The sequence below is a fragment of the Theropithecus gelada genome, chromosome 3 (genome assembly GCF_003255815.1).
Source record: "Theropithecus gelada isolate Dixy chromosome 3, Tgel_1.0, whole genome shotgun sequence".
NCBI classification, from domain to species: Eukaryota; Metazoa; Chordata; class Mammalia; order Primates; family Cercopithecidae; genus Theropithecus; species Theropithecus gelada.
Genome location: NC_037670.1, coordinates 49,767,267 through 49,785,146, shown reverse-complemented (window position 1 = coordinate 49,785,146; position 17,880 = coordinate 49,767,267). Strand labels below are relative to the sequence as shown.

Here is a 17,880-nt window from a genome sequence, read left to right as displayed (position 1 = left end):
GCATAGGACACCATGGCAGCTCACACAACCTTCGGGTCATTGAGGACTTTCGGGACTTGGAATGCTTGGAGGGTCTCCTTAGAAGTTGAGAGTCATTTGGGGAAATCTGGAAACGTCAGGTTGATCCAGGCACAAAGATTCACGTTCTTGTCTGTTTTTCCTTTCTCCCGAACAGGGCAGCACGCTGAGGAAACGCAAGATGTACGAGGAGTTCCTCAGCAAGGTCTCCATCCTAGGTCAGTGGCTGCGCCCCTGTCCGGCTGTGTCCCGACATCCGGGCGCCTGCTGGCAACCCCAGCCTCTTCCCCATTCCGAGTGGCTGGCAAGTTGAGTGTTGTTGGTGTTATGGAAGTTTGGGGCGCAGCACACAGACATGCCCACACACATACACGTGCACACATGACACGCACTGTCACTTGCTGGCAAACCCCAAAAGCCCGCCTCCTCTCCCGTGGGCAGGGCTGCCCTGCTTCTCAGCGTCTCTGCCATCCTGTGCATTTCCTGTCTGCTTCTCCCTTTGCTGTCAGAGCCGCACCCCCAGCCTTCCCTCCACGCCGGTCCGTGTAGAGCTGAAAGCCGGTGTTGGCTCCCGGTACACGTGCGAGCTAGGTGGTGCTGCTTTCCCTGACTCTGCTGGTTCCCTTCTAAGCGCGGTTTCTCTGGGAGCTGTCTCTGCCCTTTCTAGGCCACCATCATCGCTCTCAGTTCCGGGAAGGATAACAGGGCAGGCTGGTGATTCAGGTGCGCCTGGAGCCTTTTCACCTTTGGTGAACCTGCTCAACGGCCTGGCGGGGAAGATGCTGCTGCAACCTGAGTTATACGCGATGGCACCGGCCAGGCCAGTGGGGGCTCCTTGGGCTAGAGCAGGCAGAACCGTGCACATGTGTGTGTGCGCATGGGCAGTGTGCGTGCATGTGTGCATGTGTGTGCGTGTGTGCATGTGTGAGGGTGTGTGTGCATGTGTGTGCTCATGAGTGTGCATATGTGGGTGCATGAGTGTGCAAGTGTGCACAGGTGTGTGTGCGTGTGGGGGTGTGTGTAGAATGTGTGTGGGTGTGAGTGAATGGGTGTGTGTGCATGTGGGGGGTGTGTGTGCGTGTGTAGAATGTGAGTGGGTGTGTGTGCACATGTGTGCGTGTGTGTGCATGAGTGCATGTAGAATGTGCATCTGTGCATGTGTGTGAGGGTGTGAGTGCATGGGTGTGTGTGCGTGTCATGTGTGTGTAGAATGTGTGTGAATGGGTGTGTGTGCACGTGTGTGTGCATGAATGCACATAGAATGTGTGCGTGTGCATGTGTGTGGGGAGTGTGAGTGCATGGGTGTGTCAGTGTGTGCATGTAGAATGTAAGTGTGTGAGAGGGTGTGAGTGCGTGTGTGGGTGTGTCTGTGTGCATGTGTGTGCACACCTGCGTGTGCATGGGTGTGAGTGTGCACGTGTGTAGGTGTGTCTGTGTGCATGTGTGCACACACGTGTGTGTGCGTGGGTGTGAGTGTGCCTGTGTGCACGTATATGTGTGCAGTATGGCTGTGCCTGAGTTTTTTGGGGAGGACTTTGACCCTGTTCTCTCTGAAATCCTTCTGCGGAATGTCGAGAAGGGAGTGTGAGGTTCTTTTGATTGTGGTAAAATGCAGGTCACATCAAGCCGAACATTTTGACCTTTCCTGGAAGCACGTTTCAGGGCCGTCGAGTTCACACATGACGTCGTCGGCCCCGCTCCCATCCCAGAGCCCCATCCTCACCCGAGGCAGAGCCCCATCCCTGTGAGCCATCACCCCCGCCTGCCCTCCCAGCCCCAGTGGCCTCCGGACGCTCCCCGTCTCTGTGGGTTATTTGCCTGTTCGGGATGTTTTGTGGGAATGGAATCACCCATGTGGCTTCGTGTCTGGTTTTAATTCTAGTGCCTTTTTAAAAATGTCATACTTGGAAAAACAAAACGAGTTGGTCCCCCAGATTTTATAGGGGCCGAGAAGAGGACATTTGATCCCTATGCGAAATCCCAAACGCAGGGCCTCTGCCGCCCTTCTGGGTTCCTTTTGAGGCGGAGCTGGGTGGTCCGGGTCCTCGTGCCCACCAGGCACCGGGCACTGAATAGTCAGTCCTGCCCCCACAGATTCCTTCGTTCCCCAGCACTGTCGAGGCAACGGCTGCTGCAGGCCATGAAGGACGAGACCCTCTCCCTGCTCCAGGCGAGCGTCGGTGACCTCCGGCTGGAGGTGGCTTCTTGCTTCCTGCGTCCCGGGCTCTCAGGGGCGGTCAGACGCCCTTGCCGCGTGGCCTCCGTCCGCCCATTTATGTTCCTCTGATTAATGCAGCAGCCGGCAATGTGACCGGCTTCTCCGGGGCCTCCCAGAAGAGTAACAACAAGACACGATTCCCTTTTCCTGCCCAGTCACCATCAGCACAAAGTCCTCCAGAAAGGGCTGGTGGGGCGGTGCCTCCACAGGTGGCTTGGCAGGAGGGATGGCCCTGGACGAGGCTGAAGCTGTGGGCTTCGGCATTCCTGTCCCCACACCAGAAACCTGGGAATGGCGTTTGCGCCTTGGTGCTCCTGGGACTCTGCTTTCTCCTCCTGAACGTGCAGGGCTCGGCCCCCTGGACAGGAGGCCCCATAGAGTCAGCACGGCCCGCATGGGAGCTGCGAGTCTGCAGAATTCCAGCTCAGAGCTTGGCGATGGCTTTCCCACCGGGGCAGGTGCACGCAGCCTTGTCCTGTGGCCGCAGGCTGACCTTGTGAGGTGCTTTTTGGGACACTTGGCTGCGTTTATTCTGCATAGTTTGCACAGTGAATGGAGATGGATCCCATCTCTACAAAATAAAAAATTAGCTGGGCGTGATGGTGCATGCCTGCAGTCCCAGCTACTCGGGAGGCTGAGGTGGGAGGGTCACTTGAGGCCATGAGCTCAAGACCAGCCTGGGTAACATAGCGAGTTCCTGTGTCTCCAAAAAAAAAAAAAAAAAAAAAAAAAAAAAAAAATACAGGTGTGGTGGCTCATGTCTATAATCCCAGCACTTTGAGAGGCTGAGGTGGGAGGATCTCTTGAGCCCAGGAGTTCAAGGCTGCAGTGAGCCGTGATCACGCCACTGCACTCCAGCCTGGGTGACAGAGCAAGATGCTGTCTCTTGAAAAAAAAAAAAAACAACTGGGGTCAAAAGTGCCATCTCCCTGTGGTTTCTTCTGTCAGTTTTCATCCAAGATTAATGTAGCCAGGAGATAATTTTTGTTTTCAGAAGTCAGAATACTACAGGTTTCAAATGTAATAGAGGAAGCATTTGCTGATCAAATATGTGGAAATGAACTTCCTAACTGCAACTGACTTCTGAAATGAAATGCCTCGTGTGACTGTCCTTGTAAGGAAACCAGTAAACAAAACACTCCAAATTCATATGCTGGTCTCCTTCTGCACCCTGAACACAAACCATAATTGCACTAAAAAAATCACCTGCATCATTTAGTTGCCAGGTGTGCACTGATGTGTTGACCTGCTTGGGAGCACGCCTGGGTTCTGAATTATTCAGCAGCTTCTGTCTGGTACAGACCCTTTTTTTTTTTTTTTTTTTTTTTTTGAGACGGAGTCTCACTCTGTCGCCCAAGCTGGAGTGCAGTGGTGCGATCTCGGCTCACTGCAACCTCCGCCTCCCGGGTTCACGCCATTCTCCTGCCTCACCTTCCTGAGTAGCTGGGACCACAGGCACCCACCACCACGCCCGGCTAATTTTTGTATTTTTAGTAGAGACGGGGTTTCACCGTGTTAGCCAGGATGGTCTCGATCTCCGGACCTTGTGATCCGCCCGCCTCGACCCCCCAAAGTGCTGGGATTACAGGCGTGAGCCACCGCGCCCGGCCGGTACAGACCCTGTTTTTAGGAAGCTGGTCAAGCAGCTCTGGTAGCGGGGGCCTCACCCTACTTCCCTATGCTGCAGAATCTGCCCCGGCCCTGGGGTTTGCGGGAAGCATTTTCCTTTGCAACGTACGGCATCAACAGAGATTTTTAAGGAGAGAAATCTCCCTCCTAACCTAGATCTAAAATAAATGCTTTGCTTTTTATTTTTAGCTTCTGACCTACATAGGTAGCATCTGATTTGTATAGGACAGGAAAGATTTTTAGTGTGTGTGAAAAAAGAAACAGTTAATCAGGTGATCATTATTTTCTTATAAAATCTGACGTTAGTAATTTTTTTTTTCCCTTCCAAGGATTAGGGATGAATAAAGACAAGGAAGGGAAGACCTTGTGAGAAGGGCGGAAAGATACATTGAATTTGCAAACATTTAAAGATAAACTTGGCATGGGAATTAAACATTTTGACCTAAAAGAGTAGAAAGTATACTATGCCTTAATCTTACAACTTAAATGCAGTTCCATGTTCTTTGATCAGTCCCCGATGAACAGTGTTTCTTTTGGATGGGCAGTTACCATTCTGAATTATTTTGTTATTCACGTATTTTTTTTTTTTTTTTTTTGGAGACGGGGTGTTGCTCCATCTCCCAAGCTGGAGTGCAGTGACATGATCATAGCTCACTGCAGCCTCGACCTCCTGCGCTCAAGTGATCCTTTTGCCTCAGCCTCCTGAGAAGCTGGGACCACAGGTGTGCACCACCATGCCTGGCTAATTTTTTAATTTTTGTAGAGACGAGATCTCACTATGTTGCCCAGGCTGGTCTTGAACTCCTGGCCTTAAGTGTTCCTCCCACTTCAGCATCCTGAGTAGCTGAGACTACAGGTACACACCACCATGCCTGGCTAATTTAAAACATTTTTTTTTTTTTTTTTGTAGAGATGGGGTCTCATTATGTTGGCCAGGCTGGTTTTGAACTTCTGGCCTCAAGTGATCCTCCTGCCTCAGCCCAAAGCCCACTGTGCCTGGCTTCTGAATTATTTTAAACCACTTAGTAGCCTTTGTGCTTAGCTGGAACTCCATTGTTTGCAAAAATGTAAGCAGCTCTATTCTTTCGAAGATAACAAAAGTATTTTCATACTGAGTTAACCTGGAGTCAGTTTTCACTGTTGGGTATTTACATTAAGCCAGGGATAACTGTCAGAATAGCTCCCTCTGCACCTGGTAAAGAGGGCAGGCACATGAGCTGCATGCGTCCGGGACCTGCTGATTGCAAGAAAACCCAGGCCCCCTGGCACAGAGGTGCTGGGGGATAGTGTCACGGCCTCGTCTTATGCAGCTTACTGGTCACGGAGCTGGTGCTTCTGAGGACACCTTTCGGGAAGAGTGGTGGCCCTTGTCTTGGACTGGCCGGGGAGGCGTGAGCCCCAGGATGACCTGTCCTCCTCCTCTCCCCACAGAGTCCCTGGAGAAGTGGGAGCGTCTGACCGTGGCGGACGCGCTGGAGCCCGTCCAGTTTGAAGATGGAGAGAAAATCGTGGTCCAGGGACAGCCTGGGGATGACTTTTACATCATCACAGAGGTGAGACGTGCTTCCCACGTGGGCGCTCTGGGTGTGTGCTTGGGTGGGGGCACGTCCTACCTTCTCCTCTTCCACTGCCCACCTCATCCTCCCTCTGGAGTCAGTGCTGCTCTGTGACCGCACGCCTATCTGGGGCCTCCACGGGGTGGGTGGGCCATGGCCTCACACTCCTGCCATCGAGGTTCCTCCGGTCCTCTAGCATCGAAAGCCTCCCTTCTTAGAAAGGTGGTTGGTGCCTGATCTGCATGTGTGATGAAACTGCATGAAACTGGCCAGGCTCAGTGGCTCACGCCTGTAATCCCAGCGCTTTGGGAGGCTGAGGCGGGTGGATCACCTGAGGTCAGGAGTTCGAGACCAGCCTGGCCAACATGGCGAAAACTGTCTCTACTAAAAATACAAAAATTAGCCGGGTGTGGTGGCGCATGCCTGTAATGCCAGCTACTTGGGAGGCTGAAGTAGGAGAATCGCTTGAACCTGGGAGGTGGAGGTTGCAGTGAGCCGAGATGGCACCATTGCAGTCCAGCCTGGGCAACAGAGTGAGATTCCATCAAAAAAAAAAAAAAAAAAAAAAAGGAAAATAAAAAACCTGCATGAAACCTGCATACAGGGCGTGCAAGGGCGGGAACCTGCACACAGGGTGTGCAAGGGCGGGCAGAGCTGAGGAAGGGAGTGGGGTTGGGAATGGCACCACATCTGCATCCCAGCCGTGGCGTGGCGCCGTGTGTACACAGCAGGTCACTGTCGGGAGCATCGCATACATTTAGGGTACACAGGATCTCTCTATATTATTTCTCACAGCCGCACTCAAATCTACGATGATGGCAAAATTAAAAGTTTAAAAAGACGGTGGCAGCTTCTCTATCTGGACGTAGAGTCATTTTTGTGAGTCATTTTTGCCATCTCACACCACGGCGCCACCACGGGCAGGCAACAGGTGGCTCCGTGGAGCCCCCGGGACATGCTGGGGCCGCAGGCCACGGTGGCCGCACCCAGACTGCTGGGTGAGCTGAGCTGCTGTCCCGAGGACAGGGCAGGAATTCGCGTGTGAACCCCCATTCCGGGCGCTGGCAAGGGACCCCGTGCCTGTGAGCTAGCAGGTGGGACTGGACTCCGGAGGTGGGGCTCGGACACCGGACCTAATTGAGGACTGGCTAAAACAGAGCCAGGGTGCAAGCCGCTCTCCATAGCCACGCCCACCAGCGCACCATGTCAGTTTACCGTTGCCATGGCAACGCCCGGGAGCTCCCGCCCCTTCCCATGGCAACGGCCTGAGGACCCGGAAAATTACCACCCTTAACCAGAGATCTCTGTATCATCCACCCCTTAATGTGCATCTAATTATAAGTGGGTGTAAATGGGACTGCACAGGTGCCCTGAGCCGCTCCCCTCAGCGCTCTGCCTAGTGGGAGCAGCGAGGAGCTGTAACCCCAAACACTGCTGCCGCAGTAAAGCTGTTTAGTCCACCTCCTGCTGGGCCTCGAATCCTTTCCTGGGCAAAGCCAAGAACCCCGGCAGGCTAAGCCCCACTTTGGGGCCCACCTGCCCTACATCACCTGTGCCCCATGGTTATTTGAACTGTGCCCTGCCCGGTTATCTGAAGCCCTCTCCCTTTGGATTAATGCTGGAGGAACCGGGCTGGAACCCCAGGGCCTGCAGTGTGTCCGTCAGCCGGAGGGTATGCCTGGGTCGTGGCCTCCTGAGAGGAATCCCCTCCCCAGGTGGCCCTGGGCAGGAATGAGTGACCTGTCCAGGCTGCGTGCTGACCTGCCTGGCTCTGCAGAACCACACGTATGCTCCTGTGTGTCTGACATGTTCCCCACGTGTCCGGCCCTCAAGGGTGAGCAGGATCTCATGCTTGCATGCGCCCTAAGCACATGCCCTAAGCACACGCCCCAACTCTGCACCTGCCATCGGGAAATGCATGCGTCAGGGTGGCGGAGTTTAAGGTCCCGCCCTCGCCGAAACACCTGCAGCTGTGGGCAGTGACAGGATCATTCTGGGTCCAGAAGGAGTGCGCCTCCCTGCCCCGCGGGCTGCTGGGAAGAAACAGAGGTCAGCAAAGAGCTCAAGTCCTGGTAGATGTTTGGCGACTTCAGCGAATTCGGGAGCCAGAGTCTTGGTTCAAAACAACAGAAGTGGCCGGGTGCGGTGGCTCAAGCCTGTAATCCCAGCACTTTGGGAGGCCGAGACGGGCAGATCACGAGATCAGGAGATCGAGACCATCCTGGCTAACACGGTGAAACCCCGTCTCTACTAAAAAATACAAAAAACTAGCCGGGCGAGGTGGCGGGCGCCTGTAGTCCCAGCTACTTGGGAGGCTGAGGCAGGAGAATGGCGTGAACCTGGGAGGTGGAGCTTGCAGTGAGCGGAGATCCGGCCACTGCACTCCAGCCTGGGCAACAGAGCGAGACTCTGTCTCAAAAAAAAAAAAAAACAAAAACAGAAGCCCAGCAACGTGGCCGGGGCCGCCGATGGTGTTGGAAGATGCTCACCGCCACTGGAACACAGGCGGAAAAGCAAGAGGCTGGAGTAAGATCCTGTGGGAAGGAAGTGTGTGTTTCGCTGGAGACCCAGGCTCGGGCCCCCGCACCTGCTAAATCTTCATTACCCTTCCCTGAGGGGCACGTTCAGGGCCTCTCCCACCCTCATCCCCGGTGCTTCCCACTGCGGCTCTACCATAAGGAAAGACCTGGAAGGCTGGGATAGAGCAGGAGAAGCAGCAGAGGCCAGAGGGAGCCAGGCCGGCTGGGGTGTTGGAGGCGCTGGGAGATTTCTGCTAACCTGGAAGAAGCACCAAGGCAGGTCTTGATGGGGCAGCCACCTTCACGGAGCTCCACAAGGTGGATGTGGGATTCCGGGACCTGAGTCACTTCCCTCTCCACATCCCAGAATGCTCATTATGTGAATGAATTAGTGAATGCATGAATGAATGATGCTTGTTTCCAACCTAAAGGTACCACAGGCTGCACGGACATTCATGAAGGGGGGTCCCTGCTGGGGGGCCATTCTCAGGCAGTATGTCCGGTCAGTAGAGTAGGGGACTCATTCAACAGTAATGCTTCTTTAAAAGGAGAAGAGGAGGAGGGAAAGGATGAAACCACAGGCAGCCCAAGTGATGATTCTGGCCAGCGTTGGAAGGAGGCTCTGGCAGGTCCTGATAGGGGAGTGACCCCAGCCATGATTCCAGCGTGCACGCCCACCTGTGAGCAGAGAAGAGGCTGCCAGCGTGCACGCTTGCCTGTGTGCAGAGGAGGGAATGCCAGCGTGCACGCTTGCCCGTGTGCAGAGGCGAGGATCACAAACCCACCGCTGAAATCTGCTGTATTGAAGGCGGCTGTTGGGTGGTGGTTGGGCACGGTGGCTCATGCTGTAATCCCAGCACTTTGGGAGGCCAAGGTAGGAGGATCACTTGAGCCCAGGAGTTCACGACCAGCCTGGGCAACATAGTGAGACTCCATCTCTACTAAAAGTTTAAAAATTAGTAGCACTGGCCGGGCGCGGTGGCTCAAGCCTGTAATCCCAGCACTTTGGGAGGCCGAGACGGGCGGATCACGAGGTCAGGAGATCGAGACCATCCTGGCGAACACGGTGAAACCCCGTCTCTACTAAAAAATACAAAAAAAACTAGCCGGGCGAGGTGGCGGACGCCTGTAGTCCCAGCTACTCTGGAGGCTGAGGCAGGAGAATGGCGTAAACCCGGGAGGCGGAGCTTGCAGTGAGCTGAGATCCGGCCACTGCACTCCAGCCTGGGCGACAGAGCCAGACTCCATCTCAAAAAAAAAAAAAAAAAAAAAAAATTATCAGCACCATAAGACAGGGGGGAAAAAATTAGCTGGGCGTGGTGGCACCCACCTGTAGTCCCAGCTACTTGGGAGGCTGAGGTGGGAGGATTGCTCGAGCTCAGGAGTTCAAGGCTACAGTGAGCTATGATTGCACCACTGCACTCCAGCCTGGGCAATAGAGAGAGACCCTGTCTCAAAACCAAAACCAAAACCCAAACCAAAAAAGATGGCTTCAAATTCTTGACTGTCTTTCCCGTGGAAAAGGGGAGTCTAACACCCTCCCCTTGATGCTGGGCTGGTTTAGGTACACACTCGATGGACAGAATACAGTGGAATGATGTTGCAGGGTACCCAAGACTGCGTCCTCCAAAGCCTTACAGCTTCCACCACAGCCTATGGGAACTTTGTTCCCAGGATGCTCTTCTTAAAGCCCAGCAGCTGTGCTCTGAGAGCTGTGCTCTCAGCCTGCGCAGCCCCAGCCCCAGCCCCAGCCCCAGCCCCGGCCAGCGCAGCCGTGAACGCCCAGTGTCAACAGCTGCCACATGACTGTGCCATCTTGGACGTCCTGCCAGCTGAGTCTTCCGATGAGGTCATCCCTGCCTCCATCTGGATGCAACCCCAGAGGAGACCCCGAGTGAGAACCGCCCGGCTGAGCCCCTCCAACCCCAAACTGTGAAGGATAACAACAAACTGGTTTAAGTTGCTGACTTCAGGAATGGCTCCTCAGTTCTCACCGGTTATCGCTGCTGAAATAAGTACATAAGTAGAGCCCTTCCTTGCCTAGACAACAGAGCCGTGGCGGTGGCGCTTCCGGCTGCTCCACCTCCAGCAGGATGACCGCGGTGACAGGTGGAAAGGCAGATATCTTTAATTGCTCTAGGTTTTACATCCATTGACAAGAAACTGGTGCTTACAGGCTGAATCTGGCCCAGAGACAAATTTGTGTTGGCCTGTGCAGTGTTTTTTTAAACATTTGGATTACTTGTTATTTTACAGTCAGGAGATTTCACATAAAAATCTAGGTCGCTGGCTGGGCACGGTGGCTCACGCCTGTAATCCCAGCACTTTGGGAGGCCAAGGCGGGTGGATCACTTGAGGTCAGGAGTCCGAGACCAGCCTGGCCAACATGGTGAAACCCTGTCTCTACTAAAAATACGAAAATTAGCCAGTCGTGGTGCAGGTGCCTGTAATCCCAGCTGCTGGGAGGCTGAGGCTCAAGAATCACTTGAACCCAGGAGGCAGAGGTTGCGGTGACCTGAGATCACGCCGTTGTACTCCAGCCTGGGCCACAGAGCAAGAAGCTGTCTCAAGAAAATAAAATAAATCTGGATCTCTTACTTCTCTTTAAAAATCTGACATCCCACTACACTGGACCTGCAGCCCCGTCTGGCCGTACCCAGCTGGCAGATGCCCCTTCTGGTGTGAAAGGCTTCCCAGTTTCCCGCAGCCCCTGCCCAGCCCTGCTCTCAGCTCCTCAGCCATATCTGCAGGCACTCGGGGGCTTCTGAGTTGGCAGCCTCGGTTTGAATGGTCTTGAAACTGAGAGAATGAGTAGCTGTGGCTGGTTCAGACAATCACACATTATTCTCTGTGGACCAAGGCCCCCTCCTAGCTGAGTCCAAGGCCCTGTGTAGGAAAATCATGAAAATGTGTGTGGGGGGCATGGATCGCGGGTGCATCTTCGTGGAGAGCAGATCAAGGCAGCACACGCGGTGTTCTCACCCCAGAACAGAGGAGACGGCATCACCAAGCCGCGCAGCGTGTTCTGAGTGTTGAGGATGTGCCGGGCGTCCCCATGCACACAGTGTGTGACCCAACCGCACCCCGGTGGGGGGCTCTGCCGGCCGTGCCCTCCACATCCACGCCGGGGTCGTCAGCTGAGGACAGGTGCGGGGACTGACGAGGGGCAGACACCGCCTCCCACAGCCGGGAGGCTCTGCCCGTGATGCCTTCACCATGGGTGTGCCCGACTCCGCGATCCCAGTCTTGCGAGCACAACTTCTGGTGTTTTCCGCCTTCTGCCTCTCTGTCCACTCCCTGGCGGACCACTCGGATTTTACCTTGTTGTGTGCGTTGCCGGCTCTGGGAGCCAGGCCCCGCAGTGGCGCATCTGCTGAGGGCTGTCACAGCTGATTTTCGTGATCTTGGGGGGCTCACCCAGCTGTGCAGCAGTGTGGTTTTGTGTTGGGGACAGCCGAGGGTTCTACAGGCTCCCTGCAGAGTCCCCAGGAGGGGTGCTGGGGTCAGACGCTGGCTGCCCCCTCCCCAGGAGCCCCCATGCGCCGCTGCACGGGTTTCCCAGAAAGGCTCTGAGGAGGGGGATGTGGGGAGAGCGGAGCGCTGTGCAGGGTGCCCTGACCGCTGACAGAGTGTGTGTGGGGGTCGGGAGGGGAGGTGAGGGGGGCTGCTCAGGTTCACATAAAACAGCGCCTTGCACGGCCTCGGGAACGAAACTCGACCTGAGAGGAAGGTATCGCTTTCACAGCACTGTAAAATGGATTTGAAAGGGTCTCCTTGGCAACCTGGATTTTTTTTGCTTTTCCTCTGTGATCAGCCAAATTTGGCAAGTCATAGTGCAGCCCCAGGATGCGGGGATCAGAGGCGCAGAACCGACGCGCTTTGGAGCCTTTTGCGGTTTCCAGCTGTGGACTGTGCAGCCAGGGCGGCCACCGATAGCGTCAGACAGGTGCGGCGGCGCCCAGCCGGTGGGGCGGCTTCTCGGCAGGCCCCGGAGGCTCGGTGGCTGCTCTCGTGGCCACCGTTTGTTTTCCTTGAAGCAGCGCATGGAGGAGATGGCGGTCCCCCACTCTCCTTGAGGCCGGCGTCCTGCCCTGTCTGGTCTCTGTCCTTCTTCCTCCAGCAGTTTCTAAAGCACATTGTTTTGTAAATCGTGGCCTTGGTGGGTTGAGGACGCCCTGTGCATGAGGCCTCATCCCTGTAGGGCCACGGAGCTCCCGCCTCGCCCTTTTCTCCCCCCGCCCGTCCTTCACCCAGGGCCTCCTGCTCCCCTCGGCTCTCCAGGATGGACAAAGTGAGGGCCGGCCCCGTCTGCAGTGGCAGCCTGCGGTGCCTTGTGCCCGCTCTGCCCGAAGATGCGATTGTTTCGGGAGCTGATTTCCCTCAGGTGTGGGGACCCTGGCCCCGCACAGGTGTGGAAACTGCCCCTGCTCACACCTGTGAGGCCTGAACACCTGCAGGCCTCGGGCCAACTCCACTGCAGAGCTGAGCCGGGGCGCCACAGAGGCAGCCAGGAAGGCAGGGCCGGGCTGCATGACCCTCAACTCCCGGGACCCCTGCGGATCTGTCTGCAGGAGCCGGGCCCCTCCTGGGTGGAGGCTGCTTTTCCTTGCCCCTGACCCCACGGGGTCACGCCCGCTGTCTCTGAAGCTGTGGGGAGCTGCCAGCCCCTCAGACACCCGATCCCCACAGCTGTTGGGAAATATCCTCAGCAGACTGAGCAGTCGCTCCTCCGCAGGCCTGTGGGTTGTGAACCTGGGAGCTGCAGACGTGCAGATGGAAAGCCGTAGTGTCCACCGCACCGTGTGCATCAGCGGGAGCCCTGAGCCCCAGGGCCTGGGCGTCCTGCATCCTTGTGAGGCCTGCACCTGCCGTCGGCCTCGGGGTGAGGGGAACCGGATCTTTCTAGGGGCTCTTACCGAAGGTTGGGGAACAGCCCCGGGCCCCAGGAGCTCTAAATGGGGACAGAGTCCTCGGTCCTGTGGCAATGGGGGCAGAGGTGTTATTTCTGTGCCCGGCTCGGGTGGACACCCAGCTCGTTCCCCGGTGAGAGCGGCGTCCAGGGCCTAGCAGAGAGGCGGCAGCGTGTGCCAGGGCTGCGCGGGCTCCTGGAGGCGGGGACCGTCCAGCTGTTCCGTCACCTCACCGCGGGCGGGAGGGTGGAGTGACATCCGGCCAGGGCTGGGTGGGGCGTTGCCCGCCCGGGCACCAGCTCAGGTTCCCTCCACGCATTCCTGCATGGGGGCTGCACGCCTGCTTTTCCAGGCCCCTGGAGTTCCCCTCCCGGAGACCTCCCCACAGCCTGGGGGCAGCTGGACCTTGGGAGCCGGTTCCATGTAAAAGTCCCGAGACCGAAATTCCCCAGCTTGCTCCCATCCAGGGCAGCAGTGGCCTGGGAGGCGTTGCCATGGGAACGCTAGATGGAGTTTATCTTCTCTCTTCGCAAATTAATTTTATGAATGTCCACAACGTTGAAGCAACTGCAGAACAACACGTTGCAAAGCTGTCTTTGGGCCTGGGAACTTTTCCTGGCTTATCAGAGCCCCGCGCCCCCTCCCTGCCGACGCCTGAACCAGGGGGTGGCCGATTGTTCAGAATCCACTGGTCACTGCTGGATGCTTTTAGGAAGGGGACCTCTGCAAAACAGGACCTCTGGGGGAACCCCGTGCTTGCCCCATCGTCGTGTGGGGTCAGCTGGGACCCGGCCTGTGCCGCCAGGCTCCTGGCTGGGGTGTCAGACAGACCCGGTCCGCGCCGCGAGGCTCCTGGCTGGGGTCTCAGATAGACCCGGTCTGCACCGCGAGGCTCCTGGCTGGGGTCTCAGATAGACCCGGTCCGCGCCACGAGGCTCCTGGCTGGGGTCTCTGGGACAGTGCCAGTGCCATGCCACATTCTGAAGCGTTGCTTATGGTGCTGCTTACTTAGGGTGGCCCTTTCAGTTCCTACATGTCTCTCTTTTGGGGTCGCTGTCTGGAGGAAGGTCTGCAGGAGCCACAGGGATCTAAGCCATACGTGTTTCCCAGGCATCAGCTCTGGTCCGGGGCTGGAGAGATGCTGTAGACTGCAGACACCCCCTGTCCTCTCTCCTGGGCTGGCGTCCTATGGGCGTGAGATGCTTTGGAAGGACGTGAGGGCTTGGAAGAGACATGGAGCAGGACCCGACGCAGAGACCGCCCGGAGTGGTGTCGCTTGGGCTGCAGGGAGTGTGGAGGGGCCGTGGCCCTGCGGTGGCCGTGAGGCAGGGGCCTGGATGCTGGGATGCAGGCAGCGGTCCAAGGTGGGAGAACGGGCGGGCGAGTCTGGGGGGCTCTGGTTGCAGAGCTCTGCTGACCGGGGTTGGAACACCAGTGTTTCTCTGGGTGTGACGGCCGCAACGGCAGGAGTTGGAGGCTGATTTGCAGAGGAGAGAAATAGTCCAGCTGCTTTGCCAAGGGCCGTGCTGTGTGGAGACTACACCTGACAGGAGCAGGCCGGCCACAGCGCAGGGCAGTCACCCTGAGGGGATGGCAGGAGATGGGGGAGGGCCCGGGGACTGCTGGGTGGTGGAGGGGACCGGGTATTGAAGTAGGAGTAGGAGTCCACCAGATGGAGGGCATTCTAACAGCTGCAGGGACACAGGAGCTCACGTGTGGGGGAGGGTGGGGCAAGGCCGCAGGAGGGCAGAGCTGCAAACCCCGGGCAGGGGAGGGTCCCACGCCCCCTGAGCTCCTTGACGAGGGGTGTGAAAGTTACTTTGGAACATCCTGCCGGGACACCGCAGCCTTCTCCGAGAGCCAAATGAGAAGTGCTCAGAACCACGTCCCTGGCCCCCGCCTTGGCCTTAGGGCCCCACCAGGAGCCTTCGGTCCACCTTCCGGAGGCCTGGGGGTATCTGCCTGTGGGGGAACCTGCACCGGCCGTGTGTCCTCCCTCCTCTCGCGGGTCAGGGCAGGTGAGGCCCACCGAGGCGCTGGGCTTGGCCTCTGCCCAGTGGTCACTGTGCGTGGTGCCAAGTCTTCCCTGTCTGAGGGAAATCTCAGAGCATCTTGAACGGGAGCCCATTTGGCCTGGCCTCTAGCAGGAAAATAAAAACATTCCTTCTGGGCTGGACTGGAAGAAACACTTTTCCAGAACCCCAGGGCTGGGCTTCGAGCCCTCCACCTGGGTCCTGTGTGGACCGTGTGCACGCGGACATCTGCGCGGGGACAGTGGAGGTTCCGGGGCCCTCAGGGTCTGGCCCTGGGGTGGCCCTGTCCGTGGGGCCCTGTCCGTGCCAGCCGGGGTCATTACAGGTGTGAGAGCTTCTTCACGGCTTAGAGGGGTTCTGGCCTCACCCTGCCTGCTGTCTGCGGTGCCAGCATCCCTCCCCCAGGCTGCGAGTGCCCCTGCTCCACTGAGACACTGCTGGGGTGGGTTCCTAAGTGCTCCAGTGGCCACAGCCCACCGAGAGGGACACACAAGTCCACCCGGCTCTGACCCGAATCCCTCTTGCTGCAGGGCAGCCTTGTCATCCCTGGAGTAGGGGAGGGGGCTGTGTACCTCCCATGCCCCTTTTGGAAGCAAAGCTCCCCCAGGGCCTGTGCACAAGGGGCTGTGTCCCGGGCACATCACGGCTGCCCTCTCCCAGTGAGCTGGACGTTCGGCCCAGCAGCTTGGGGGGCTGGGAAGAGCTTCCCAGCATCCGGCTGAACTGTGAGATGGTTCGAGGGGACAACTGCTCTCCCAAAGGCATGGGACGTCTTCACTTGCCTTTCAGCATTAAGTGAGTTTCCATGTGAACTGGGGCAGCCGCAGCTGTTCTCCGTGTGGATAGAGGGCCAGGTGTGAGGCTGAGGCCTCGGTCAGCTCACGCTTGGGGCTTCTGCTCTGGGAGACAAGAACCTTCAAAGTAATTCTTCAAGTAAATGCCGCTTGCGGACGGAGACAGGGATGCTGATGTGTCTTCAGCAAAGGATGGTCCCATTTGTGTGGCTCCTTTGACGAGTACCTTTGCCTTGATATTTTCTGATTTTTTTGTTAATGTAAGCAACATTATAAAAAGTTTAACACCCTCTCCTCCACCAAAAAAAAAAAAAAATCTATAAAAGGCACCATCTTTCTCCTTCCCCTCAACCCTCCCCTCCCAGAGACCAAACCACCCCCCGCGGGCCCCGGCTTTCCATTGCAGACATTTCCAGATCTTGTTTCCCACCCGTATCTCTGGGCACCGCCGCGCAGGCGTTCCCAGACGAGACAGATGTGGAATGCAGTGGCCGGTTCCAAGGTCCCGGATTACCCCGACCAGATTCCTGGCAGCAAAATGAGGAGAGTTAAGCACCATGCAAAGACCATTGCCGTAAAGACGGATGTTTTGGCTGGGAAAATCCTAACAGATGCGCAGTTCTGGACAAATCAATTTGCAGCACCCCACGGTCGTCCACCCACTGAAGCGGGGGCTGGCCTTGGTGGCTGTGGTCATGCAGGCAGTGGGTTGTGGACATCCCCTGCCTTGTGGGGGCGGCCCCTCTGCTCCCCTCCTCCCAGACCTTCTAATGATGTTGAGTGGGGCCGGAGCCCTTGGGCACTTGGTCCTTCTGGGAAATCCGCACGCCCGGGGAGGGCCAGCTCCAGGTGGTGAACAATGGGTCTCTGGGAGGAAGTTGTCCTCCTGTGTTCTAAATTTGGCCATGCATGTCTCTCTGATTCAGCAACCAGGTTCTTGGTCCCACAGCTGTGGCCTCCTGGCCCCGCTGTCCGTCCCCAGAGTCAGCCGCCGGAGGAACTTGGTGTAAAGGTTCCTGAGGGGGCAGCTTCCCCACAAGCAGAACACAAGGTCACCTACCCTGTGGCTCGGCCACACCTCCGGGACGGGGCAGGAACATGCGGGGCCAGACCGAAGGGGTGTTTAGCAGCCCTGGCCATGACCCCCAAGCATGGGTGAGACTGTGGGGCAGTGTGAACTGAGGCCATAGGTGGAGTGAGTTAAGGTTCCAGTGGCCAAGCCCTTTTAAAAATGTTTTATTTTTAAAAATTGTGATAACATACAGATAACATGAAATTTACCGTCATAACCATTTCTAGGTGTACAGTTCAGTGGCATTAAGCAGGTCACATTGCTGTGCAGCCGTCACCACCATCATCTCCAGAATGTTTCATCTTCCCAGGCTGAAGCTGTGTCCCCACGAAACACACACTCCTCATCCCCCTCTCCCAGCCCTTCTAGAAAGTAGAACCATCCTTCTGCTTTCCGTCTATGAGTCTGAACTCTACTGCCTGGTATAAGGGGATCCTACAGAATTCATCCCTCTGTGACTGACATATTGCTTGCATAGTGTCCTCAAGGGCCATCCGTGTTGTTGCTAGCAGGTGTCAGAACATCCTTCCTTTTCAAGGCTAATATTCCATTGTTTGAATGGCCCCCATCGTGTTTATCCAGCCAAGCCTATTTTTTATTTTGCTGCTGCTGCCACTGATGGTGATGATGATGGTGATGATGGTGATGGAGATGATGGTGATAGTGATGATGATGGTGATAGTGATGATGGTGATGGTGATGATGGAGGTGATGGTGATGGTGATGATGGAGGTGATGGTGATGATGATGGTGATAGTGATGATAGTGATGATGGTGATGATGATGGTGATAGTGATGATGGTGATGGTGATGATGGAGGTGATGGTGATGATGGTGATAGTGATGATAGTGATGATGGTGATGATGATGGTGATAGTGATGATGGTGATGATGGTGATGATGATGGTGATAGTGATGATAGTGATGATGGTGATGGTGGAGGTGATAATATGGTGAAGGTGGTGATGATGAAGGTGATGTGATGGTGATGGTGATAGTGATGATGGAGGTGATGGTGATGGTTATGATGAAGGTGATGGTGATGATGATGGAGGTGATAGTGATGATGGTGATGATGGAGGTGATGGTGATGATGATGGTGATGGTGGTGATGGTGAAGGTGGTGACGAT

The 17,880-nt window shown here is 56.3% G+C and overlaps 1 protein-coding gene across 5 annotated transcripts in view; it reads left to right on the top strand.

Moving 5' to 3' along the window:
• Positions 1–17,880, top strand: part of PRKAR1B (protein kinase cAMP-dependent type I regulatory subunit beta) — a 180,833-nt gene that overhangs the window by 143,426 nt on the left and 19,527 nt on the right. For all 5 annotated transcript variants that reach the window (XM_025378438.1, XM_025378440.1, XM_025378437.1 and 2 more), the window contains 2 exons: positions 176–236; positions 5,297–5,418. In XM_025378438.1, coding sequence (XP_025234223.1) covers positions 176–236; positions 5,297–5,418 — 183 coding nt within the window. The remainder of the gene's footprint in view (positions 1–175; positions 237–5,296; positions 5,419–17,880) is intronic.